The sequence below is a fragment of the Neopelma chrysocephalum genome, unplaced genomic scaffold (genome assembly GCF_003984885.1).
Source record: "Neopelma chrysocephalum unplaced genomic scaffold, ASM398488v2 Primary Assembly neopelma1_103b, whole genome shotgun sequence".
Taxonomy (NCBI): domain Eukaryota; kingdom Metazoa; phylum Chordata; class Aves; order Passeriformes; family Pipridae; genus Neopelma; species Neopelma chrysocephalum.
Window position 1 is genome coordinate 6,096,774 of NW_020897767.1, and position 26,534 is coordinate 6,123,307.

The following is a 26,534-nucleotide window of genomic DNA, read 5'->3' on the forward strand; positions in this document are numbered from 1 at the left end:
TCTACTTGGGAGTCGATCTGGGAAATGTGACATAATAGGGTACTTATACTACTGATATTTTATTCTGTGTTAGGCACTTGGATTGACACTGTAGCACTACAGGAATTGTTTCCCTGTGTCGCGGTGCCTGCGGTGCAGGATGGATCCATTAGTCAGCAGCAGCACAGAGCTTCAAGTGGCAGAGTGCCCTCTTAGCCTCTTGTGTATTGAAGGGGAATAAACCACTTATTAAAAAACCACAAAACACTCGACCAAGGGAAACCTACTCATGCCTCTTTTACACTTGCACAATCCTGGAGCTACACACAGAAGAGCAGAGGGGGGGAGGGAAAGCAGCTCCGGGTACCAACCACTCCGGCTGTGCAGCTCCACATCCCTCCAGGCTGTTCCCATGGAGCAGCTCTGCTCGTTTCCTCCATCTCCAGTCACACACACCCAGGAGACACAGTAATTGTGCAGCCCCAAGCTGAACCACACCACCTTTCTGCTCTGGACAAAAAGTAGCTCACCAAAAAATAGCACATTTCCCAGCAGCTCAGCGCCTTTGTGCTACATGCCCTACAGTCACAGAGCCGTCACATCCACTGCAAGGAAATGAGTGAGAACATGTCTATCAGCTGGAAAAAGGAGCGAGACCATCCAGGAGCTGTGCATCACTAAATCAGGTTGGGCACAGCACAGAAATTACCCCTGGTTTCCTTTCCCAACTGTACCAATGCAATTCCTCACATTACAGGATGAGGCAGGTGGTTATTGTTAAACCTTTTACACTGGAAGGATCATCTCCAAAATAATTTGACACACTAAGAAGCTGTCACCATGGCCATGCTGCTGGTACAAAGGCAGCACCAGGAGGACAGGGTACTGCAGGTTCAGCAGCCAGGCTCTCTCCCAGCAGCTCAGGAAGGCTCCTGGGAGGTACCTTGCCTGTCTGGGGAACATGTGTTCAAACCCATGTGCTGCAGAGCAAGACAATCCTGGAGTGAGCTAAGCCACACTGATAACAACTCATTTTCATTTTTTCTCTTTTTTTATCATCTCCTATTCTGTAATCAAGGATCCAGCTCTACAGGCTGCTGGACTACACACTACCTGCTCTCTGCACTTGGCTAATAATATTAAGGTCTCATAATGGACACAATCTTACCATGTTTTTAACAGCATCAAATAACTTTTTTCCCTTAGAAACTGGCAATCAATGTTAACAGGCATACTTTTGAGGATTCCTAATGTATTTTAGGGACCTCCAGAGTTGCCAGGGGTATTTTGGGTACTGGTAACATATATTCAATCTGTGCAGAAGAGGTTTCTTTGGCAGAAGAAACATCAGCCCCTTCTGTACCAGGGTGGTGAAGATGGGGAATATTTGCCTGCCATACAACTGACCAAAGGGAAAGGGAGCTGGGGGTCCTATAATCCAAACAAACATTAGTGAAGATGTCTAAGCTTTGGTGTCTCCAAAACTCAATGCACCAGATCCTCTGCTTTAATTAAAAATAAATGCTGGTTTACATTTTTACTACCCAGGCAGATTCTTAAATTTTGGGGCTACAGAGGCAGCTGGATCCCATCACAGTTTGAGAACAGAGAAAAACACAGCCATTATTGGACACCATTTCAACAAGCATAGAATCAGAGAGTCATTAAGATTGGAAATGGCCCCTAAGATCATTGAGTCCAACCATTAATCCAACACTGCCAGGTCCAACACTAAACCATGGCCCCAAGTGCCACAACCACGTGGGTTTTGAACAATCCCTTCCAGGGATGATGATTCAACCACTTCCCTGGGCATCCTATTACAATGCCTGACCACCAAAATGTTACTTATGAAAATGAAAAAGCCATCACTGCTCCTTCGTTTCACATGCTTTCAGTGAAAGCAAAGGAAATGACAGACAAAACTTTTGAAAAGAACACTAGAAAATAAAATCTCCTTCCTCTCCAACAGCTCTGGGATTTGTTTTGAAGCCTGAGCACTGAAGCTTGATTCCTACATCTGCCAGGAGGAACGTGAACATAAAACTCCTCTCCCAGATCGGAATCATAACCATCAAATAGCATATCACAGCACGGCATTTCCAGCTCTGGACTGCAGAATTTTGTATTCACCCAGAGAACAGTAGAATGTCAACACTGAAACTGCAAATATTTTTTTCCTAAAAATGTACATCAGCACAGTGGTTACGCACAATCCACTAGGAAATGGATAATGGAAATTTAAATTACAGAGGCAAACAAAAGAGTTGAATGCTGCTCCACCTCTGCCTTGACAGATGGGTTGTCCCTTGACTGAGTTTGACCTGAATTTTCACTTACAAAGGCAAAGTAAACAGAAACCCAAATCCAACTCTATTATATCACTGTTGTCATCTCAAATGTAAAATGAAGAGTTTAAGAAATATGTACCTAAAAGACTCCTAATCCAAATAATAATAATAAAAAAACCCCTAAAACTGTTTGATCCTGACTTTACCTTCTCAGTATGCTTAGTGAGTACACACATCAGGTTAGAAAATCAGGTTAAATTTATTTAGGACTTCAGTGTCTTGCTATGGACACTCATTTCACTAAACTGCAATTCAGTATCTAACCTGAATAACCTTTTTTTTTTTTTTTTAAAGAAACAAACTCAAGTGCCTTTGCCTCACTATTCAGTACATTTTTACAACTCTAACAAGACAGGAAACCAAAAAGAGCATAAGTTCTGGCACATTCATTCCTTGCAACTTTTTCAGATTTTTTCTTTTAAATGCATGGAAGTGCTTATATTTGAATTTGTTACTGCTTATGAGATTTAACACAAAATGGAAACATTTTTCTGAACTAAAATGAAATCTGAGTTCAATCAGAAATAGTATGAAAAAGAATTCCAGCTTTTAAAAAAAAAGTCTTTAAAAGCTTCAAATCAGATCCATAAAATCATCCTATTTTGATGTTATTCCTTTTATTTTCATGAATATAAGGTTTCTACACCAAAACCATTTCTGAGCAGAAGTGAACCTGTCTCAAGGTCTGTTGATGTTCTGCCGTTCAACTGTTGTCACTTCAGGTGTTTTCAGAAAGATCTGTCACTCCCTTTCCTTCTCCTTTGCCCCTTTTCCTTCCATTCTGCCAGATGTAGAACCTCCAGACTGAAAAGATATTTCATCAAAAACATCCCCAGCTCTGTTTCCCTGACACAGAACGTCCAATATTCCCCATGCTCGTGCTCCTCTTCAAGTAATTCCTATTTACAGTTTTTACATTTAAAATTGCTAGGATTTTTGCTTGCACCTTTAAGGCTGGTACAGACACACAGATCATCACAGGACCAATTATTTAAATTTTAAAAAATGTCTTCCTTATAACGCAAAGGATTGTTCATCTCCTTCTGAGGGTTCACTGTAAAACCAAAAGGTCCTTTTTACAGGGTTACCTGGCAAACTTAAATGTCAGGCAGGGGCTTGGAACAAGATGGGCTTTAAGGTCCCTTCCAACCCAACCCATTCTATGACTCTATGATTTATAAGAAGTGAATGCATTCGATCTTTTAGCCTTTAAAAAACAGCTTGCACTCAAGGCCACCAAAATCCAATTTTTGGTAAAAGACTGTTCTTTCACGCCAAAGAGTGTACCTTGTATCCTCTCCCATCAGGGAGCACAGCAGCTGCTGCTGCTCACTGCCCTCACCAGCTGCTCTACAGCCCTGAAATTAGATACCAGTAAATTAAACAACCTTGATAATAAACTGGGCATCTTTGCCACTGCATTATAAATCAGGAGGCAAGATGAGCATATGGTCCCTCTCCTTTTGAGGCCCTTGGCCAGCTGGGGATGGTTTGCTGACCACTCCTGTTGTCTGCCTCTTCCCTGTGAGAATTGGGCAGCGGTGGAAGGCAGGGTGATGGCAGAGCCCTGGCAGACCAGCAGCTCAGAGCCTGCCGTTAAAGCATGTCCTGGGATATCCCTGTCTCTTGCCTCAGTTTTCCAGACATTTAATTTACACTGGTACTTACTCAGCAGTGATGGTAGAAATGGGAAACCTCGGCCAGGAAAATGCAGAAGCACAAACAAGGCACTTCTTTCCCGTTTCACAGCAGACACCTGGCTTCCTGCCAGACCCCACTACAGGGTGATGCAAATGCATTTACTCTTCTTTATCAGTAGCCAAAATACCATCGCTGTCCTACAGCAACATCTGTAAGATCAGGCCTGTTCTTCAAAAGAATGGCAGCAAATACGCTGCACAACAAAACGAGGAGAACACTTCCAGGGGATGCTCAAAGGGAGTCACTGTCAAGGGTATTTGATGTCTGTGACACTCCAGCCCCGAGATTAAACACCAACCAGATTTTGGGCTGGATTTTTAGCTTTGAATTTTAGATCCAGAAAAAGAAAGGAAAAGTGCATGACTAGCTGGACGTTGTAACATGACATGACCTTTCCTCCTCTACTCAATCAATGAGCTTTGCTCTTGTATTTGGAGTATAGAGTAAGGGATGGGTCAGGCTCAGCTCTGCAGTAAATCTGAGACACAAGCTCAGCAGAAAAAGACTGCCAGGAGGTGGCTAATGGAGCTGTACACTCCCCAAAAGGGGGTTAGATCAGCAAAAAACCCAGAAAGGAGCAAGGAAAAAGACAGCTCGATCAGGGACAGAGTCACTAAAACCAAAGCTCCCAGCACCCTCTCCACTGTCATCCAGAAACTGAATGTATAACACAGCAGAGAAAACATTTATAGAAAGTTTCCATACCCATTCTTACAGCAAATACAGCAGTGAGAGTGTCAAGGCAGAGCGAGTGAAATTTTAACAAAAGCAGGATTCCCCTCCCAGAGCCTCTGATAAGGAATGAGATACAAGAGGCAGAACCGCTAACAAGTATTAGCAGACATAAACCTGCTGCTGGTCACACAGCAGCATAAATCACAAGTGACTCCATTAAAGTCAAGCAGCTACATGAGCATAAAATCTGTATATTTAGATTCAGCATATATTTAGAGACGAGTAATAAAGTCAAGATGTTGGAAACTGCTGGAACAGTTCACAAAGCCTGACTTTTTTCCAACTGATAAAAAAATAATCCTTCCCTGGCTACAGGTGTAACAGAAGCAGGTTAGAAAAACAGTAGAATGTGTATTTTCACCTCAGTATGTGTGCAAAACCACTGTGGACATTAACAGGGGTAGAGAATTGGACATAAAATCTCTGCCATTTGAGTCTGTGCAAGCGCCAGGAGCTATGGATTGATTTCTGCAACATTCAGGAGCAGGATTTTTCAAGAACTTCCAATATTCTTGAAAAACAGAACAAAAGAAGATCTCCAGCAATTTTGACTTTCTCAGAAGTCAATCAATTTCTCAGTCATCTGTAGCTACTGGTGCCTGCCCAAATCCAACCTGGAGTCAAACAGCAGAGCCCAGATAGCTTAAATTTAAATGTGAGAAATAGAGAGAATAAATCTTTCCATTACTTGCTGCACTTTACTGTAACCTTCACATTTGAATTATAGCAAAGCAGTCTACACAGACTAAGAGAAATCATTAGATAAAACATTAGGTAAGGACAGAAATCAACAATCTCTACCAACAGTCACCTACCCTGTATCAGCACTCAAGAGTTACACCCAGACAGGAAAGCTCCTCAATAAGGACAACAATCACAGGTTTGCTCACTGATTTCTTTCCAAAATATACCTTCTAGCAAATTCCCAAGGCCAAACTTTTCAGACTTATTTTATGCAGTGCTGATTTGCAAGAATGAGGGAGTTTAAGTTGGTGCAATTTTAGCCTCTCCTGCCAAATATATGCAGTACATGACTGAGAATGAAACCTCCCTTTCCTACAGCCAGGGACCAGCAACAGCACAAAGTGATATACAATTTCATTTTCCCAAAACAACAAAACAAACAAATAAAAAAAAACACAGAAGAGAATTATTAAAAATATAAAATGAATTAAACAGTCACAAATCGTAGAAGAATGCAAAATCTTCAGCATATGCTAGAAGAGAATTATATCAAGAAGAGGTCCATAAAGAAAACACATAAAAATAGGCATTTAAAGCTCATTCTCAGTGGTGCTGCCAGGCCGAGCCAGCGCTGTGCCCCACAAATCCTCTGGGGATGAACCAGAAGCCGAAGGCCCCTTACCTGAGTACTGCATGTTTTCCATCGCTCCTTACACACCTGACCTGCCTGGTTTGGTAGCCGATCTCCACCTCCCCGGCATGGTGGTGGCGTTTAGAGCCGTGAAGTCCAGGCGTGCTTCGCTCTCCAGAGTCCAAACCCAAATCCCGCATATTCCTCCCGGCCAGCTCGAAGTCTTTAGGGTGGGGCAGCCGGCATTCGCCCCACGAGCCCACGCGGAGGCTGTAGGTGTGCTCCTCCTCCCCGAGGGCACAGCCAGGAGCTGCACAGGCTCTGGATTCTGTGAGGTTCGGGCACGGGGCACCCCCGTAGAGAGGGGGAGCGATGACCGCCCGCGTCCGGTGCTGCAAACTCCTGGCGCAGTCCGTGCCGCACTCGGACCAGCCGGAGAACTCGGACACGACGCAGTCCCGCGGGCAGGGCACCAGGCAGGCTTGCTCAGCCGGTGGCTGCGGTGTGAAATACTCACATATTTCGCTGGCAACCACGGTCCTGTTCAGTCTCTGGAGGCAGCGCACGCTCCGGCGCTGCAGCCCGTGCTGCGCGGTGACACAGGCCTCGGCTCCCACCTCAGCTCCGGCGGCGGAGACCAGCCCACACCTGTCCCATCCCGAAACCTCCCACTCGAACAGCTCCAGGTGCCAGTCGCAGACCTTAAAGCACCTCCTCTGGCTCTCAGGTTTGTGCTGCTGGTCGCAGTTGGCGTGGTACGTCGTCCAGCCCTCCGCGTGGGTGCACCAGACGGCACGGCTGCGGAGGCCCCCCGAGCCACAGTCACCTATGCACCGGCCCCAGTGACCTGCAAGAGAGGGGGTGTTGAGAAATGCCATGCAATGCTCCTCCCACAGATCTGTCCTGATGCCCAAGAGCAGATCAGAGAACCACAGAATCACAGAACGGTTTGAGTTGGAAGAGACCTCAAAGCTCATCCCGTGACAAACCCTGCCATGGGCAGGGACACTTTCCACTAGACCAGGTTTCTCAGAATCCCACCCGGCCTGGCCTTCAACGCTTCCAAGGATGGGACAGCCACAGCTTCTATGGGCAATCTGTGCCAGTGCCTCGCCAACCTCACAGTAAAGAATTTCTTCCTAACACCTCATCTAAATCTCTCCTCTTTTTGTTTATAACCATTCCCCCTTGTCCTATCACATGTAAAAAAAAAAAGTATATAAAATATAAACCACACCCTGCCATATATTAAAACATAAATAACTGCCAGCTGGTCCCTAAAATTGGTTAAATGCTTCCTAAAGGCTGCAAGACATTTCTCCTCTCAGTGTACTCGCATCACTAACCACTTGGAGAACTTGGGGTAAAAAGAAAAAGCCCCACAATACTTCAAATTAAAGGCAAGCCAGGCACATTTCTGTGGCAGTAAAATTCCTCCCAAAGCCTCAGGAAATATGACTACTTAATTTTACTTGTACAAATTAATATAAAAATGATCATAAAAGAACAATCATCTAATAGGAAAAGAAAGTCGAGCTAGATAAGAGGAAAACAGTCCTAATAGAGCAATTAGTTAATGGAATAAACTGCACTGGGAAGCAGCTGAATCATCATCTGAAGGGATAAAGCAATGTGGTTAAATATGTGAAAATAAGAATATATTCCTGATAGGAGTTTGAAATGGAGGAAGTGGCTTGGCATGGTACTGCAGGATGGGTCCCACAGGGTGCTGCTCCGAGAGCGGAGCCCGACGGCAGAAAAGGCACCTCATGTGCATGGACTTCCAATCACCCTCAAGGTACATTGAGCAAGTAATTTCCACTTGCAGTATGTGGCACTATAAGAGGTGGTTAAGCCAGTAATTCAGGAAGAGAAATTAAACCAAAATAAAACCCAGCAATGTAATTTTCAGTTCTGGAGCACGTGAACATACATGTGTAATCATATGAATCTTACTTGAGGATTTGCAAGAGAACACAATCAGACAAGGCTAAATAGAAAGATTTGTCTATGAAAATATTATTCGATAAAAATCCAGCAAGTCAAAAAAATAATGAGGGCTATAAAGTACAAAATTGCTGGCAAACTTGAAGAGCAAAGGTAGAGAAAAGCACTCAGGCCGAATCTTAACTATTAAAGGGATTTTGATGATCATCTCAAGGGGGTCTCATCTCATTCCTAAGTTTAAAAACTTTCCAATACCTCATAAAAGACCCATTTTGCTCAGTACAAACACTGCATACATAATTCTTGCTTGAAAATACACTGAAGCTGCCTTATCTTTTTTATTTTTTCAAGGCAGAAAATGAACTTGCAACAAATGAGTCTATTTATATTAAGCAATGCTTCTCTGGTCAATTTTTTTTTAAATTGATTTTAAAACTACCGGAATCAGTTACATGCTCACACTACAAAACCAAACACACATAAAACCCAAAAGCAGTCCCATAACAGCTGCAGTTATAATCCCAGGTATTTCATTCAGCCGATGGCGGTTTCATTGGCAATCCCGTTGTTCTTTCTCCATGAATAGAGGAGTTGATCCTCCAGAGCCAGGGGCTTGACATTGTGTAATGAAAAATGAAAATAAATAAATAAAAATGCCTGATCTCTTTTTCGTTGTTAAGAAAGGAGGAAAAGCAAATAGGAACTGGATATAGCTCAGCTTCTCCTCCAACAGATCCCACACTCTTGCCATGTCCCTCCTGCAGCAGCTCCTCCTGCCCCATCCTCCGGGCCAGGGCTGCAGCTCTGCCCTCAGTCAGGCACCTTCTGATTTGGTGGACAGGTTGAGGCAAGAGGGGTTTGCAGATCCCTCAGGGTTTAGACAGATCCAGCTTTTGCTGAGTCCTTTAGGATACGTGAAAAAAGTCTTTGTCCCTTTTATGCCTCCGTTTCACACCAAAAGCCATCAGCCCAAGCTAAGGACTCAGCTGTGACACATATCTTGAATGGGAAAAGGGAGCATCACACCCTAGCGTGCTCTTACAAGCTGTCCTACACTAAGGATAGGCTTTCAACAGAATCTGATGTGCTTAAGAACTGAATATTTAAAAAAAAATTAATCTTTAAATATGCTTTTGAAGTTCAGTTACAGGAAAAGGTCCATTGATGATTTAAACGTTCGTCCTTGATTCTTCACCTTGATCTAACAGAATATTCTTATTCTAACGTCACCAAGATTCAAAACCAGACATCAGATTATGTATAAAATGTCATCTCCTAAAAATAATAGTCAAAATTCAAACCTCGAGTAGTAGGTGGCTTTCTATTAGCAGAGAAAAGCAACTACCACAAAGATTAAGCATCGCGACCTAATTGTATTATGAGCATGGTTTTCACCAGTTTGTTTTTAAAGCAAAAATTCAAAAATATGTTGTTTCACTTCAGAACAGTATTTTGCTCATCAATAGGACCTTGAAACACATTACACCAATCAAGGATTTACTACCTATTTCTTAGGATAGAAAATTGCATTAAAAATAGCATTAAACCCCCAGATGGAGTAATACAAGGCAGCTGTAGCAGAGGACTGGCCAAATCTCACTCATCAAACCCACCACTGCTCTTTCCCTACTGCACAGAACGGGTCTCTTTGGTAGTTTTTATACATTTCTGGGTGCTGCTCATGAACTACTCTATGGAACAGCTGCAGATTTACCACCCCTCACATTAACAGGATAGAGAGACAAGCAGCAGAAGCCAGAAGCAAGAAGTGGCCATTATTTGATGTCAGATGTGAATTTAGAATGAAAAATTACCAAAAAAAAAAAAAGTAAGCAAGGGCTTGTAAGTAATTACACTGTCGTTAGGAATATTACAATTTGCAATTATTCTCTGGCAAACATGCTAAAAACAGAGCCTGCTCTTGGCATAGCAAAAAAAAAGAAGCATGAAAAATAAGGTTAAAAATCAGATGAAAAACCCATTAGTATAGATTTTTTCACTTCCTGACGATCTCTTCAGGACGTGGCAGTAAACTTATCCACAATCTTTCACTGCTTAGTTAAATATCCCGTTTAGTAGTTAAATGAGGGGAAGGATGTAAATACTTCCTAGTCAATAGCCTGCTTTGTAATTAGAATTTAATTCTTTTTAGAAGGGTCATGTTAAATTTACACTTTTCCCCAAATAAATCTGAGTCAATTAAAAGAAACATCTCAGCACAATGCGAATAATAATATTAACTACATTAAAAACCCACTGGAATTTAGGCATCAAAAGCTTGAACTTCAGAAACATGTTTTACAACTCCCCATCTCAAATGGCAGGCCACTGGTAATTTAAGCAGAAACTAAATAAAATGAAATAAATTTCACAGTGATCTGTCTGTAGAAAGTACAAAAAGATGAAGATAAAGGATAGATCATCTGTCTCCTATCTTTTGTAACCTAATCAGATACTGGATGGGTGTTTGAACTCATCACAGCAGGACAAAGATGGGAGAAAGAGGCTGTGGATGTACATGGAAACAGGGAGACTGGAAGCTGGATGTAAGAAAAAACTTCATCTCTGTGAGGGTAACCCTGGGAAGAGGCTGCCCCAAGGGACAGTAGAATCTCATCAGTGGAGGTTTTCAAGATCTGACTGAACAAAGCCTGGTGTGAATTCGATGCTGAGCCTGCTCTGTGCAGGAGGTTCAACCAGGCGACCTCCCATGGTTCTTTCTGACCCGAATTATTCTGTGAAGGAGCATCTAAATGAAGGAAGGCCTTGTCCAACAGGATGCCAAAAAAAGCTTTTCCTTAATAAATACCACTGAGATCTGCAAAGTACCAAGGGACATGCAACAGCACAAATAAATCCATTAGTCAACCAAACCAAAGAGGAGTTCAACCAAATCGCCATTTCCAAAAACGAGAAGTTGAACAAAACTTGCTTGGCTTGCACAAAAATTGTAACAGACAGCGGGGTGTCTTTGTATACAGAAAACCGAGAACAAAGACGTCCTACTGTTTCTTACAGAACATCTATAACACTACAAGTAAAGACATGAAAGGGATTAATAAATCAAGACAATAAATCTATTAAAGAAAAACTACACATTGTTCTGTTTGCCATCCTTTATCAGCCAGAAGGAGTACTGTACTATCATCCCACACAGCTCCTCTAATCCCTTTCAAAACATGCAATAACACAGCACTTGTAGTTTATTTGATGCACTGCACACTGATCTGCTTTTCCTCCCTGCAAGACCTACCTACACCATAATTATGTGTGAAAAGATGCAGTGACATCTGCTCTCTGCCACAGGTCACACACACATAAGGCAGGCAGGGTATACAGACAATAATTACATCTTACAGACAAAATAAAACACCACTAAACATCAAAATTAGATGAGGAATCCCAATAAGATCTGCTTAGTAAGTATGTTATTGCTTAATAAGGCTTGCCAGACTAATTATGCTCCGGTTATTGTGACATTTAGTTTAATCCTAACGATTCCACCGTTGGGGAATTCATTCAAGAGTCAGCATCTTCCACAATGATTCTGTCCCTGATGCTATGTACTGATTTTCAAACTTAGGATGAGATCAGCAATCAGTAAAATAGAATATTGTGTTAGCAATTTATATCAGGTAATAGATATGTTCACATTTGATACATAAAACAGTGAAGGGACACTGAAAGAATTAATGGACAAACACTGGAATAGTCCTATTTTCTACCCATTTTTACCTTCTCTTCCAGTTTAAGTATCAAATTTAGGAGCAATTGCTGTAGACCTTAACAGCTTTGTTTTTAAACAGAACCTCCTAATTCTTATACATCATTAACAGAGACGCACAACTTCACTAATCCCTGACCGAGGAGTAACTCCACCAGATGTGATGTAACTCCACGAGATCACTGCAGTGTCCACTTTAATTGAATATTTCTGCTTGAAACATCATATAACCCCTCTGGATGTCATTCCAGCATCCTTCCACCAGAGCATGGTCATGGGAAATGCAAAGCTCCAACGCAGCTTTAACAACTGACTCAGAGAACAAGGGAGCTTTATTCCTGATGGCACTACACCTAATTAATTTTGATTATTAGTAATGAAGGCAAAAAATAAGTTCCACTGAGTATGTTTCCTCAGAATAATATGTTGTTTTATGAGAAGTTTTTAATGAGATTTATCTAATTTTAATGTAATTTTATGAGAATTATGCATGTTTTATGAGACTTGGACACACATTTCTTTATTATGAACCAAACTCTTAAAGAACACAATTCAAAGACATTCAATATTATACCAAGAAAAATAACTCAAAAGATTCAGGCAAAGATCTTACAGTCAAATCTTTTTTTGCAGGCTGAAATCTTTGGGACCAGGTCTGTACAGAGTCTAGGACATCAGATCTGATATGTCTCAGTATTTTATATTACAAAGTAATGTTGTGTTGCTGTAGTTGGCAGAACTGCCCACTCCCTCCTGTCTTCTTGCCCTTCATCTACTGCCACATCTCAGCCAAAACACGGCTTTTTTTCCTTGCCTATACTTAACTGTCTCAATTATTTTTCTATTTATTATTAACAGCAATTTATTAAATCACTTTGTACTATAATCTGTATGAAAGATTCTATACAAAAGACTATTGTTCTATTTGCAGTGTGTCACACAGGGCATATAAAATTCCTCTGATTCCTGGGATTAATTTTAAATACTTGCAGCACTTTTTTAAACTTTCATGACCTACACAAATGAGCAATTCAGCAGCTTAGTATTCATCTTATTTTAGATCTGAATAAATGTGAAGTTTAGTGACTTAAAGCCATGCAGCAGTTTGTTCCAATTTTACATTTCAGGTTTTTCCCTTATTATCCACATGCTGTAACACTCAAGACACACTTCAGCAAGAAAGACATTCTGCAGCAGAATGTAATGAGCAGTGCTGTTTATGAAAATGCAGTGATTTACTAACCCCTTGGCACTGGAAGGCAGGACTTCCCAATATTAAGCACTAATGTAAACGGCATTAGCTGAGCTACTCAATCATGTGCCCACACCCTGGAGACAGCCCAGGGAAAAATATTCTTTTCTTTCAACTCTCAGTTAAAAAACAGAAAAAAAACCAGAAAAACCCCACACATTCCAAAACATTTCTGTAACACACATCCAACACATTTTGAGGGTTTGTGAGAACAGATCTCTTGCCTTGATAGCAGCAGGTGTTAGGAGAGGAGTCCATAATCTATCTAGACTTATGTATTCTATAGAAACAAAAAGAATAAATAGATGTTGTCTATTTATCTGTCTAGCAGATTACAATCATGAGTAAACTATAAGTAATGCATATGAGATTAAAAACACCTCAATACTGGATTATAGATAGCTATAATCAAACTCTGGTCTTTTCAAAATTCCAAACAGCTATGAAAACCAATTCCTTCTAAAACATAACAGCCTTTATGAGTGGTTTGTAAACATCACCTTAAGAGAAAAAAAAATGTTTCTTCATTCACTCCACCCTGACTTTGGGCCTTATAATCCCCAACAGAAACTGTTATTTCCCAGAATCAACACAACACAGGTTATGCAGCATCTCCTATAACACAAAGCACCAGTTTACCAGTGGGGACCAGGGGAAAAACACGGGCATTGCTGGACACTCATCTCAGCAACACCTTCTTCTGATCCCCAGCCTCCTCTCTAATTATACTTAAACCTTCTCCCAGGCCCACAGAAAAGCTCAAATCCCTTCATGCACAGTCAAGCAAGAAGTCGAGGAGGTCTACGCTGACATTTGCAAGGAAGCAGAAGGAAACTTGAGATATTTGTGAATGGGGTTATTTCTTATTTTCCTCCAGGAACTGGGAGATTCAGAAGTCCTTAAACCTTCTGCATTAACACCAGCAAGCCTTGCAAAGGGCTTTTTCTGTTTTTCCATATTCTGGCTTCCCCCCGTTGTCCTTCACACAGGCAGTCACTCCAAGATATTTTTCCAGCATGCAAAGCCCAGGTTTCACCCAGGTCCATGTTCTGCTGACAGTCCAGCTGGAATACACTCAGCTCTGTAAGAGAGAGCCTCATCCACAACAAACTTCATCAAACAACATCAAGATCAGACAATCATGGAATGGTTTGAGTCGGAAGGGACCAGAAACACCATCTAGTCCAAGCCCCTGCTGTGGGCAGGGACATCTTCCACTAAACCAGGTTGCTCCAAGCCCCATCCCAACCTGGCCTGCAACACTTCCAGGAATGGGGCAGCCACAGGTTCTCTGGGCAACCTGTGCCAGGGCCTCACCACCCTCACGGTGAAGACTCAGTGATGACAGAGAAGATTGGCACTAAAGGACTCCTAAGGGAATCACAGCAGGAAACTCGCTGTCAAAGGTTCGCTGCTCCGAGACAGGCCCTGGGTGGGACAGCTGGGGGGAAGCACTGGCAGTGGTTCAACATCTGCTTGCTATTCCAGCTCCAAGACACAAAGAGAATTCTTATTTTAGTTCTGCAATAATTCATTACCTGGCAAACACCGAAGATAGAGCCCAATGCTTCTTCCAAACCATGACAACTGCAGTTTCTAATTTTCTTACTCTTTCGTGAAGCTTAAATTATGTTTGTTCATTGAAATAATAGTAAAATAAACAAATTGTTTCAGAGAAAAAGTTGTGAAATAATACGGCAATCTGCAAAACCTTTCTGAAGTATCCAAATTTACTTCCCATGCACATAATCACAGAAATAGGTGCATCCCCCTCCAGACATCATTTTAAGGGAGAACTATAATTTTTCTGCTCAGCTTCAAACCATTCCCAGCTTACATATTTTATAACTCACAACAGCCCAGAAGCCAACATATGTTTTCAGCTACTACAGCAATCAATATGCCATGGTAAAGGAATCGGAACCCAGAGTTGCACACTAAGTCTGGCTGGGGCTAAACAGTGGAATTGCATTCCCTGTCCCTCAGCCTCCTGCAGAGCTGATGTGCCCACACCTACAGATATCCTGTTACCTTGGAGGTTCTCCACCTCTGGTGAGCCCCAGCTGGGGCAGACCCTCTCCCTTGCTCTGGAGCAGAAGTGGGGCTCTCCAAAGCTCTTGGAGCAGAAAAGGCAGACGGGTAAAATACAGACACCACATACTTCTGGACAAATACCTTCTCAACTGTATGGGCCAGCCACTCATTATTCTTAATAAGCACTATAGAAGAGCTATACAATGGGCAGGAGTCCCATGGTGCCCTACTGCTGCTAATTAATATTTCTGCAAAGATGGAGAACACCTATGATAACAATTCCCTGGCAACAGCATAATTAATTCATGTGAAAAGTACTATTTTTAAATTTGTGCACAATCAATTTTATAAAAACTGGACAGAGGTTATTGTAGAACTCTATGAACTGCTTTTACTGGACATTTTCCCTTTATTTACAGTCCATTTTTAATTATCTCCCTTTCAATTATTTATAATTAAATTCCCATTTGCTCTAGATGCTCTACTCCATATTCTAGGGGGAAAGTGTTTTGGAAAAGCATAATTCAGTGCATTGTTTGTAAATAGCTGTGGAGGAATAAACCATACGAGCAGCAATGCCAAAATTTGGACTGATAAGTGTTCTCCAGCAGTAAATCAATCTGCTCCTCTCGCAGACACTGGGAGCACCTGCTGCTGACAGGAGGAGTGGCTGAGGAACGAGCAGTGGCTCATCAATCCAAGAGGGCCAAAGAGGTTAGATTTCCAGACAATGTACTCAGGATTAAGGGCTTTAACATGCAAGTGATTTACACTTCAAGGAAGAAGGACAGGCATGTAGGACTTACAAAACAAAACAAAACAAAAACAAAAACAAAAAACCAAACAAACAGAAAAAAAACCACAAAAAAACCAATAACAACAGCAAAACACCAACCAACAAAAAGAAAAAAGCTAAATCCAATTCACAAAAATTCAATTTGGATGAGGGGAAATAAAATAATTAATGCAAAAGGAAAGACATTAATGTTCTAATTGAAACAAACTCCAATCACATCATGAATTTTGCCTCCTGACTGTGAGGTCCAGAAGAACGGAATAACTGAAATACTTTAGTTTGCACTCAGGGAACATGATCACATTACCTCGTTCAGGCTTGCAGGTGTTAAGATAAGAAAAATCCTGGGTACCTTGTGCCAAGAATTACAAAATATAAGTAAGCACATCATATCTGCATGAGTATGTGAAGAAAGAAAAATCTCCATCCCATCTGGAGGCAGATTTTGCCAGGCATCGTTCCAAACGACTGCACATGCAGGTAAGTGAAAGCAAAATATGGTCAAATTAAGACCTGAACATCAGGCCAGACTGAGATCCAAGGATCTTACGAGGAGGTTGTATTACCCCATGGTGCTTTTGAATTTATTTTATTATCTTTTAAGTTAGACATATTTAGGTGCTGGAGAACAGGACATGGTACTCAGCAACATCCCATCCAGAGCAGCCGTGCTTCTCTTCAAACCCACCTCCCAGACAAGAGCAACACAACCCAAAACCAGGGCAATAAAGCATTACAACATTAAAAGCAATTTCCTACTAGTTTTACTTTTCAATTTTGTTTTTTTCTATTTCAGCTGTGTTAGATTCTGCGGAGCAAAAGCCAGCAGCGCTCTAAGGATGAACAGAGAAGAGGATACCTTGGTTTTGGCAATAAATCTCTGTCAGTCCCTTCACTGGAGCCCAAGCACTGCCAGTCCTGCAGTGGGCAGTGCCAACCCACCATCCGGGGTGGGAACAGGCACGTTCAAGGGAAGGGGCAGGGTTTGGGTTGCTTTTTTCAATACTTACTCTGCTGAAATAAAGAAAGCTGAAAGTAGAACGTCAGTTCCAGTAATTTCAAGATGGAAGTGTTCAAACATCAAACTGCACCCTAAAATTACTCAGAGGTCAGTCTTACCAGACTGGTAGATCTTCACTACCTTTGTGTTTTGCTCACGTTATTCTGAATTTATAGTGGTTACATATTTCGGAATAGTCTTCAGCTATCACTGAAATCCTAACAGACGTGCACCTTTACTTGTATTTTCACAAGCTTCAGCACAAGGGATAAAACCACCTCCTTTTAGATGTTGAAACAGCTGAGAATATCTATCCTGAGAATGGCTTTGCAAGCACAGCCCCATGTTTCTTTCAAAAACCACTAAGAGATGTGGCAGGCAGCATTCAGGTTTTCTGCTGGGGCTGTTTGCTGAGCAGAGATGAACAATTTTGAACTTGGAAATCTGGTCACTGTTGCCATAAAAGACATCATACTCTGATTTTTTGAAGTAAAAGGATGGTGACATGGAAAAGTATCAGTTACAGATGCACATATGCTGCACACAATTTGACATCCAAACATAAGCATCTGCTTTCAAACGTCAGCCCACACTTTGCAACTGAAGGTTTTTTAGAAACAAACGTTCTTATACATAACTAATCATTTAACAAGGGCTCAGAAAATGCAGCCCTTAATAGATTTAATTAACAGGTTAATGATGTGCATAGCATGCTTGCTCTCAAAAGCAAAGATTTTCACATTAAGCTTGTTTCTGTTTCACAGAAGCAGCTTTCTGTAGAATATCTGTGCTAATGTAATTACACATCTGGCACTTCTGCTGCTTTCAATTGCAGAGATATTTATAAACAGTGCTAGTAATTTGCACAAGAGTACCTATCTTTTCTAATGTTTTGCACTACAAATAAAGATATTTGCATGAAAATTCAACTGCAAAGAGTTCTCTTTTGTATCCCGAGTGGTTCTAATGAATATATAAAATGATCATTTAGCCTGCAAAATAAATCTAGCACTTACACTAATGTCATGACTGCCTGGGAAACCTGCATAAACTAAGCCTGCCTGAAGTTCACCTTGATATAAAGAGGTCAAGTACAAATTTTTAGATAGTTTTAAATTAAACATCAGCCTGCTAATCATCTTTGGACCACTGTGTCACCACATGGCAAAACTAATGTTTTAAAATATAATTTCTTGGCAATGTTCATTTATCACCCTCACTGTAACTGCAAAATGATGGAAAACCAGGCCAGAATAATGGAAATCACACATTATCTCTACCAGTGTTGTCAAGAAAATGCACTGGTTATTAATTTAAATATGCCTCAAAGAACGATCACAACTTCAAACACGATTCGAGAAGATAAAAAGCCATTCCTGCCTCAAGCTGCTTTCAGTTCAATTTAGGTCATATTTAGGTTCATCATGATAGCACCTGAAATCCCTCAACTTACTAAATACTGACAGAAGATGCTGCTGCCCCAGCGTTTAATCAAAGGAGAGGATGAGCCCAAGGTCCTGACGGCTGTTACTGAAAGGAGATCCTATCAAAGGAACCTTCCAACACCTGCTCAAGCTCAGCAATGGCTGCATGGGAGAAAAGATAAGCCAAGACAAATATCCCTTTCTCCTTCCTATTTTAAGGCACATCCAATTAAGAAAAATCATAAATTATTTAATAAAAGGAAAAGAATATATGTGTGAATGTGCATAACTTGCATAACTGATGTCAAATATATTCATACTCACATGCACAGACATACATATACATGTTATGAGATATTTGTATTCTGATGATCCCACTTTGCTCCCATTTTGGAGTCAATCAGTGTTCTGATGCTCAGGCTGAGCCCAACACAACAGAAATGTATGTGCCATGCCATGAGTGCACTGGAGCCAGCTCCTAACCCTTCCCACAGGAGACACTTCCAGTGCCTTGGAGGTCATGATGGAGAACGTGGATACTTCGGAAGAGTAGATGATGACAGGAAATGGACAGAACACTGAAACCTGGTAATCCAATTACTCCAAAACCCCTGACAGTAGGCCAGACAGACAGAATGAGGAGTGATTTTGGGGAACAGGGCAATGAAAACACTTAGCTAATAACCCTGAACCACAGAGCTCAAATGGCTTTTAATTTTGCTGCTTTTATTTGAGTAAGCTGTTTCCATACAAACCAGCTCATTAACATGTCCCAGCTGGTTCATTAACCAGTACATGGAGACTCAGTATCACCAGAAGAAAACAATGAACTGCAACAGAAAGAACTTTCTTGAGAAATGGAGTGGGATACGTGGCCTCTGCCAGAAGGAAATCCACCTCCTGGTCTTCTCCCCAGGTTTAAAGAACTACAAAGTTCACAGCAAAGTTGGTGTAAGCACCCACCAACTCCAGCATTAGGAAATCTGTCTACACCCTCAATGGCTGACAACACTCAGCTGTAGAAATACCAGACTGGTGGTTCTGTGGAATAAGAAAAATTGGCTTTTCCTCTAAGGACACTGACGTAACTGCTCTTAATTGAGTTTTAATTCCACTGGGCATTCTTTAATTCAATCAAGCCACTTGGAAACACTCTTCTATTATAAATGTCTGTTCCTTTCTTATGATTGCCACAATAAACTTTACTCAGAATATTCTGAAGTAAATAAAGCCAATCTGATTTGAGATCCTTTTAACAGTAAGCCATATATTTTACATACAAAAAGAGAAATGACTGGTCAAATGGCAAAAATCAATGAAAAAAAGGGAGCTAAGAAAATGCAATCCATATTCATTACATGTTTAAAACATTTACAGTCTTTCCTATCTGAAGTTTAGAAATTCAAGATATTCATCATCTTTGAAAATTAACCTTAAATGACTTGTATTCCTTCTCAGATGATGCAGAAAGATTTTCAGTTTACATCTAATCTTGATACTGCTGCAGATACAGAAAGTGGCTTCCAAAAAGCATAAGCAGAAAGAATCTGGACAGACTTCAGGTCTTTTTAAAACAAAAAAGAAATTTGTTCAAACAATATTTACTGTTCCCAGGACGTGATTTCTAAAACTCCTTTCTTACACTAAAACCTGTTTGCTAAATTTAAACTGTTTCTACTTTACTATCTTAAGAATAAAGGAGAGGAAAATACCTTCAGGACCTTAGTCACTACAGGGTAACGTAGGCTGTATTGTTCTAAGTTCTTCTAGTTATAAAGTCCAGTTATGTCTGTTGTTCCATCACTCTTCTCAAACCACTTCACTGCACCATATTCCCATTCTCCTACATATTCTAACTTAAACCAATAAAACAATCTTGACAGGCAAAACTAAGCAACTAAATACTTTTCCACATTCCTTTTTACACATGCAAAAATACATTATTAACGATTACTCAGTCAATGTTTCCATTTATCTAAATTTGTCTGATTACAGTAGTTGCTGCCCAAAGAATTTTGCTCTGATAATGACGGATGTGTGATCACACACCACATCCACACCACAGCCTTTTTTATTTCCACATGCCATCAGTGTCCACCGGACTATGAAAGCAGAAGCTTCCCACCATGTGTCCAGACAGCCTCACATCAAACTTTGCAGTAAAACAAGAGAATAAAATAGTGTATGGACTTCTACATAATCCTGTATCTTCTTGGTCCTTCAGGACAGCTTCCTGTGGGAAGCTAGTTCCCACAGGAATCCCTCAGGATCCTAGTTCCCTGAAGAAATTAAAATCCATGCTCCCAAGACCAGGGAAGGAGCTCCAACCCACATTCCCTCCTCACCTCCCTCAGGATCTTAAACTCCATCATCCTGTGGACCAACCCACTCCCTGTGGTCAAGGCTCCTGATTCCCACCCTCCTGATCAGTTCCTCTGTACCTGTGCATCGCCCACCTTGCACATCATCACCTCAGGTGGCCTCTCCAGCACCTGAATACAAACAGTGTAGAGGAGTAGAAGCAGGGAATGACACCTGGTGGGATGCAGGCTGGCACTGAAGACCTCAATGCTACTGAAATCTCACCAGTGGTCAGTCAGGGAAACGGACACCTGGAAATGACTGAGGGGGTAAAATAAAAATTAACACGGTAACATGGACCAATAAAGAAAGAGGGGGGTGTAAAACTGGGGGGAAACAACCCCTCGTGAATCCTACAGAGAGGAAAAAGAAACCATCAACATGAACATCAGATTCCTCCCGGGAAAAGACTCCAGATGCTGACAATCCACCATCCCAGAACAAAACCCCCAGCTTAGGACACATGGGAGCAAGGTGACATTAACACCAGGAAAGGTGTACAAGGTGGGGTTTGTGTGTGTGTAACAACTTGAACTGCATTACTCTTCTTCTCTGTAATGATTAAATCTGGACTAATAATGATTGCCCTCTCAGGGTTTCAGTTACACTAACATTAATTAACTGGATATACTTATCTCTTCCTCCTTGCCCAAGAATAAGGGGAGAAAAGTTTTCCTTATGACACTTTGACTCCTATTAGAGATGGACTCTCCTTCTTAGTCCGCACAGATCTGGGTATTTTCATTCCTGCCACTGCAGCCCCAAGTCCTGACAGGACTGCAATGAAACAAGACAGTCCAGCCTGAGCAGAGACTCTGCCAGAATGCTGGGAACACACAAGTGCCTGCTGTAATGCAGCATATTCAAATACTGAGTCTCAGGAATAAATCAGCCTCAGACATTTGTGTAAGTAGAAATAAGGATGTTTTGCATCAGCCCTCGTAAAAAGATTCTTCACAATTATTAGGTACTGCAATGCCTTGGAAAAACAAGTCACTACAGCTTTCTGACTGTAAAAGTTCAGAGTCTTGGGTATTGTAACAGACCTTAATCTTTTCAAATAATTTATTTCATTTCACATGTAATAGCTGAAGAACACTATGCATGTCAAAGACACTTATTATGGAAACTAACTTATTTTTTTTTTAAATATCAACTAATCTGAACATTTTATGAACTCTTCCTTAGATTAAGGCTGCACTAAAGCCCTTCTCAAGTTTCATATGTGAATAAACTCACCCATAACAACTCTGTAGGGCTTTTTACATTCATTGTTTATGGGCAAACAGATTTTCCCCATCGAAACTTTGGCGAAGCTTGAAAACACCTTTTTACGGTCACCCTAAAAAAACTCCAAAATCATGCAATTATAATGAAACTGCTTATACAAGCTACATTAAAATATTAACTCAGCATCAAGTCTATAGATAAATGGAGCACAGCAGCAACAACAGCATATGTCACCAGACCAAGAGGGATTACAGCATCCAACAGCTGGACCATTAGAACAAGTCACCAGGTGCCAATCACACTGATACAAAATAGGGGAGTTTTACTGATCACCATGCACATCCTTTGCCCCAGGGAGGAGGAAGAACAGCTGCTATTTCCTGTAGAAGCATTCATATTTCCTCTCTTCAGGGAATTCAAGCCCCAGACAACGAACTGGTTGGGCAGGCAGGAGAATTCATTTTCTTCCAGTCTGTTTTTACATATGTGTTTGCCAGCTCAAGGAGAAAAACACTAAATATGTGTCCCTACAACATCCACGTTCTTCTCTCAGGAGGTTATGAGTGTCAGGACCAGCAGCCACTTGACAGAGGCACCCTTGGCATCATTTTCCAAAGGAGAAGAGGCCCAAACTGTGATCCATTACACCAGCATCAATTCGAGCTGACCAAACAGAGTCCACGTTCCTACTCCATTCCTCGCTTATCTCTGTCCTACATTTTGGATGTCAAGCTAATTACTAAGTTTCATTCATGAACCTCAGTTCGCCAAGAAGCATTTTTAGTCACGTCTTTGAATTTCCAAATGGATATCAGACTGTTAAATAATTTCTTTTAAGATGTCACAGGAAAAAATTCCGTATGGACTCGGACTCGCTTCCAACTGACGCCTAATCCATATTACAATAATAATGTAAATTATCTCTAAGGAGTGGTTGGCCGTTGTGGTCACATCACATGGCAGGCAGGCAAGCTCAACCAATACATAAACTGTGAGGGAAAATGGTAAATGTGCTGATTATGTAAATGGAACTGTTTGAAGTCAAAGATGCCGGCCTGTATTTCACTGATAAAACGTGTAAAATGGAAAAAAACACTGCGTAAGCAATTAAATTTAACTTTTTAATCAATAAAGGGGAAACCAGGACCTAAATCCACTTTATAGGATTTAGGAATCAAAGTCTTCCTACAACTCAAAGATAGCTGTGATGCCCATGTAACTAGAGGGGAACTTGCTGTAAGACAAAAATGTCACATTCTATCTTGATACCACACACAAGAGAGTCATCTATCATAAGATTAAGATAATTTGGTGTAATGATGCTCCTGATCTTTAGTTCTGACTGGTATTCTTTCTAAATAAAGCTGTGCTCACGACAGTTTTGATGGCAGCATCTCACTGGAGTTTGACAGATGAGCCCACCTGTCCTTGTTAACACGTTGGAGTTGGTTTTTGTAGGTCCGGTATTTCTCCAAGGACTCCAGAAGTAGGAAGCATATTGTGCTTTTAAACTTGCACTTCATTCCAAAAATTTCCGCATCGGAAGAACTTGGGTTGGTACCAAGGTGTCCAGAGCTGCAAAGCGTCAATTCTCCCTCCTGGTCCTACGAGGAGGCCGCCCAAGACACCAAACACGGTGGCCCAACAATGAGCTGGGGAGTTGCTTTGACTTCCCTGCTGTCTGCCAGAGTCCACTGCATTTTCCTTTCACTCCTCATTGACCCATTTCATACAATCCTAGAATAGTTTGGGTTGGAATAGACTTTGAAGATCATCTCATCCAACCCCTCTGCCACGGGCAGACACGCCTTCCACTACACCATGTTGCTCAGAGCTCCATCCAGCCTGTCCTTGAACACTTCCAGGGATGGGGCAGCCACAGCTTCTCTGGGTAACCTGTGCCAGGGTCTCACCACCCTCACAGGAAAGAAATCTCATTTCTCTATATTGATGCTCAAACATGGCACAATCTGCCACCAAACACCAATTCCTTCTACTCACAAAACTCCAGCAGTTTCTAAAGATGCCACTTCAGCCAAATTTATTCCATTGCCATAACACACTTGTGAACTGCTGTTCTGTATTTTACCTTACCCATTTCTCTGTTCAATGAAGTACTGTACAGTGTCACAGTCCTATTAAAACAAACAAATACCCTTACTGAGGATAGTTTCACATCTGAAAAGCAACTGAGAACATATATGTAGCACACAGGATACGTATATACACACATTCAGAGGTGTTTACTGATGCAAGAATAACTGAAAAATAAATTTACTACACACAGTTGGGGCTGTGATGGTCAGGCTTCATTCTAAAAAGCACCAAACGACTGCCATCTGCAATGCCTCTGATAGCTCACTAATTAATGATCAAGATTGCATTTGCTTCAGCATAATTTTATGCTTTTATATGGATATCTTATTTGATTATAATTATCACAGACTGTAGAAGTTTATTAGGGCCAATCATTTCTTAATGCAATTAAAATCCCAGGGGAACAATATGAAGTAATTTTTACTGGTGAAAGGGATGACAGCTTATAACAAAAGGGAGCCTACTTATCAGCCACAATTATTCCAAATTATACAATTAAAACAAACTGCATGCATTTTTCAATACTTCCTTGTGCATACCTGAGTTAAAACAATCAGGGTGTGTTAAAAGTGGCAGAATGAGATGATCTTTGGGCCCCTTTGTATTCACCTCTTTGGGGAAGGGATTATGCAGCCTTTTTCTCCTCCTGGATGAAATCACCCACTCTTAAAATAGCTCTCTGGGCTATTGCCTCTGCTTCCCAACCCTGTTAACACAACACCTCTAATTCTTTCCCTTCCACAACACTGTGACACTTCCCATTAAAATGAGTCTAAAAACCATTTCTCCACAACACAAATAATTATTTATTCTTTCACCCAAAAGTATTAACATGGAGATTGGAGGGTAAAAACAATAAGAAGTTTCTATGAATGGATTCTATGTTCATACAGCTAATCCTGTTCTTTTATACATTTTTAGAATACCTCCACCTCGGCACTGGCAAAACAAATTATTCTCTTTCCCATTCTGTCATTCTCTCTCTATTGTCATCCTAAAGGTGTTCCTTTTCTTCCTCTGCCCAGACAAGAGCCTTTCAGGTTTTAGTATGCTCCTTACCCCAAGACCTGCTTAAGAAAAGCAATACATAGCACGCTGATGGGTGCCAGAATGTGATTTATTTCCATTTCACAGTTTCCCCACAGTTTCCCCTGAGAACCCAAGTAATCACTGCGAGAACATCTCATCACTGCCACTGGTTTAGCCCCATTTGCTCCCCCTTAAGAGAGCCTTTTGATTTAACATGTTGCACTTAACCCAGATAATATTACAGCGTGTTCCAAATTCCACTTGTAGTGCTCTAAAAAATGTTGAATTTTGAGAAATATTATTTAGCCAGTCAGTCTACACTGGGTGGCTGTATTCACAACTGTTTCCAAATAATATGGACAACATTGCACTATTCCTTACACCATGCTATTTAAGTGTTTTGTAGTTCTGCTGAATGAGATCCAGTATCTGATATGCCATAAAAAAACTGGAAAGAAACTATGCAAAAAAACCCCCAACAACCTGTTCTCAAGAAGATACTAAAAACGAGATCTTACATTTTCTTACCAAAGATAGACCAAAGAAAATAGCCTGTAGAGGAATAAAAGGCAGATCAGGCAAATACCAGCCAGTATTATCCATGTGTTTAACCTTTCTCCAGACACCAGCACCAATCCTGGAAAGCAGCCCCTTCTGCTGGGATATTGACACCAGGGAAGGCTCTGCACCAGCAGGTACCTGGAGCCAGGACAACTTCATGGGAACCAAGGGGAACCACCACAGAGGTAGGGTGGAAAAAACCTGGCTTCAACATAAATCAGCTTCCTCTGATTGCTCTTATGAATCACATAAGAGAAATATCAACAGCCAGTTGTGACTGGCACTGAATTATCTTCCTAAGTATGCTGAACAGCACAGAATCCAGGCATTTCTCCTGTGTCAATATTCCACTGCGATAGCTTTTCTCCCGAGGCTTAGAGAAATCCTTCCTCCTCTAATCCTGTTTTCCAGTGACAACTTAAGAACTGAAATGGCAATAATTTCCCGTTTCCAGTGCTAATTCACAAATTACCGAGGCTTTTTTTCCCTTGGTTGTTCTACACATCCAGCAGCGCTCAGTATCCTCATGGAACAGGAGTTCGAACTGTTCAGTTCATTGAGGGGTAGCATGGACAGGTAGAGAAGGATGGGGAACCACTTCTTTATAAATTACACCTTTGCTGATTTTATTTCTACTCTCTGAAAAGAGCACTAGAGGCATTTTGGATCAAGGCCTCTTAGCTCAAGGCAGTGATGCCTAAACTCTCCAGTCCCACTGGCCACCCAAGTCTGGGCGCCTCAGCTTCACAGAACAGTAATTTACTGCTGTCTGCAATATGAAGAACACCTATTGATTTCAAATACTTTAAAGAAAAATACTTCCTCTAATAAATCAGCACTGCCTGTGCTTGTCAATTTATCTGCGACAGCTGATACGCCCATCGAGCCCATGCACTAGAAACAGCATCTGGATTAATCACTGTGGTGGTGTTAATCACACTTGCCAATTATGAACTGCAACCATTATAATGCTGCTCATTCATTAAACATTTCAGCAC

The 26,534-nt window shown here is 41.2% G+C and overlaps 1 protein-coding gene across 5 annotated transcripts in view; it reads right to left on the bottom strand.

Annotated features, from left to right (window-relative positions):
* THSD7B (thrombospondin type 1 domain containing 7B) overlaps positions 1-26,534 on the bottom strand; it is a 309,626-nt gene that overhangs the window by 194,757 nt on the left and 88,335 nt on the right. For all 5 annotated transcript variants that reach the window (XM_027695950.1, XM_027695952.1, XM_027695951.1 and 2 more), the window contains one exon: positions 6,133-6,928. In XM_027695950.1, coding sequence (XP_027551751.1) covers positions 6,133-6,928 — 796 coding nt within the window. The remainder of the gene's footprint in view (positions 1-6,132; positions 6,929-26,534) is intronic.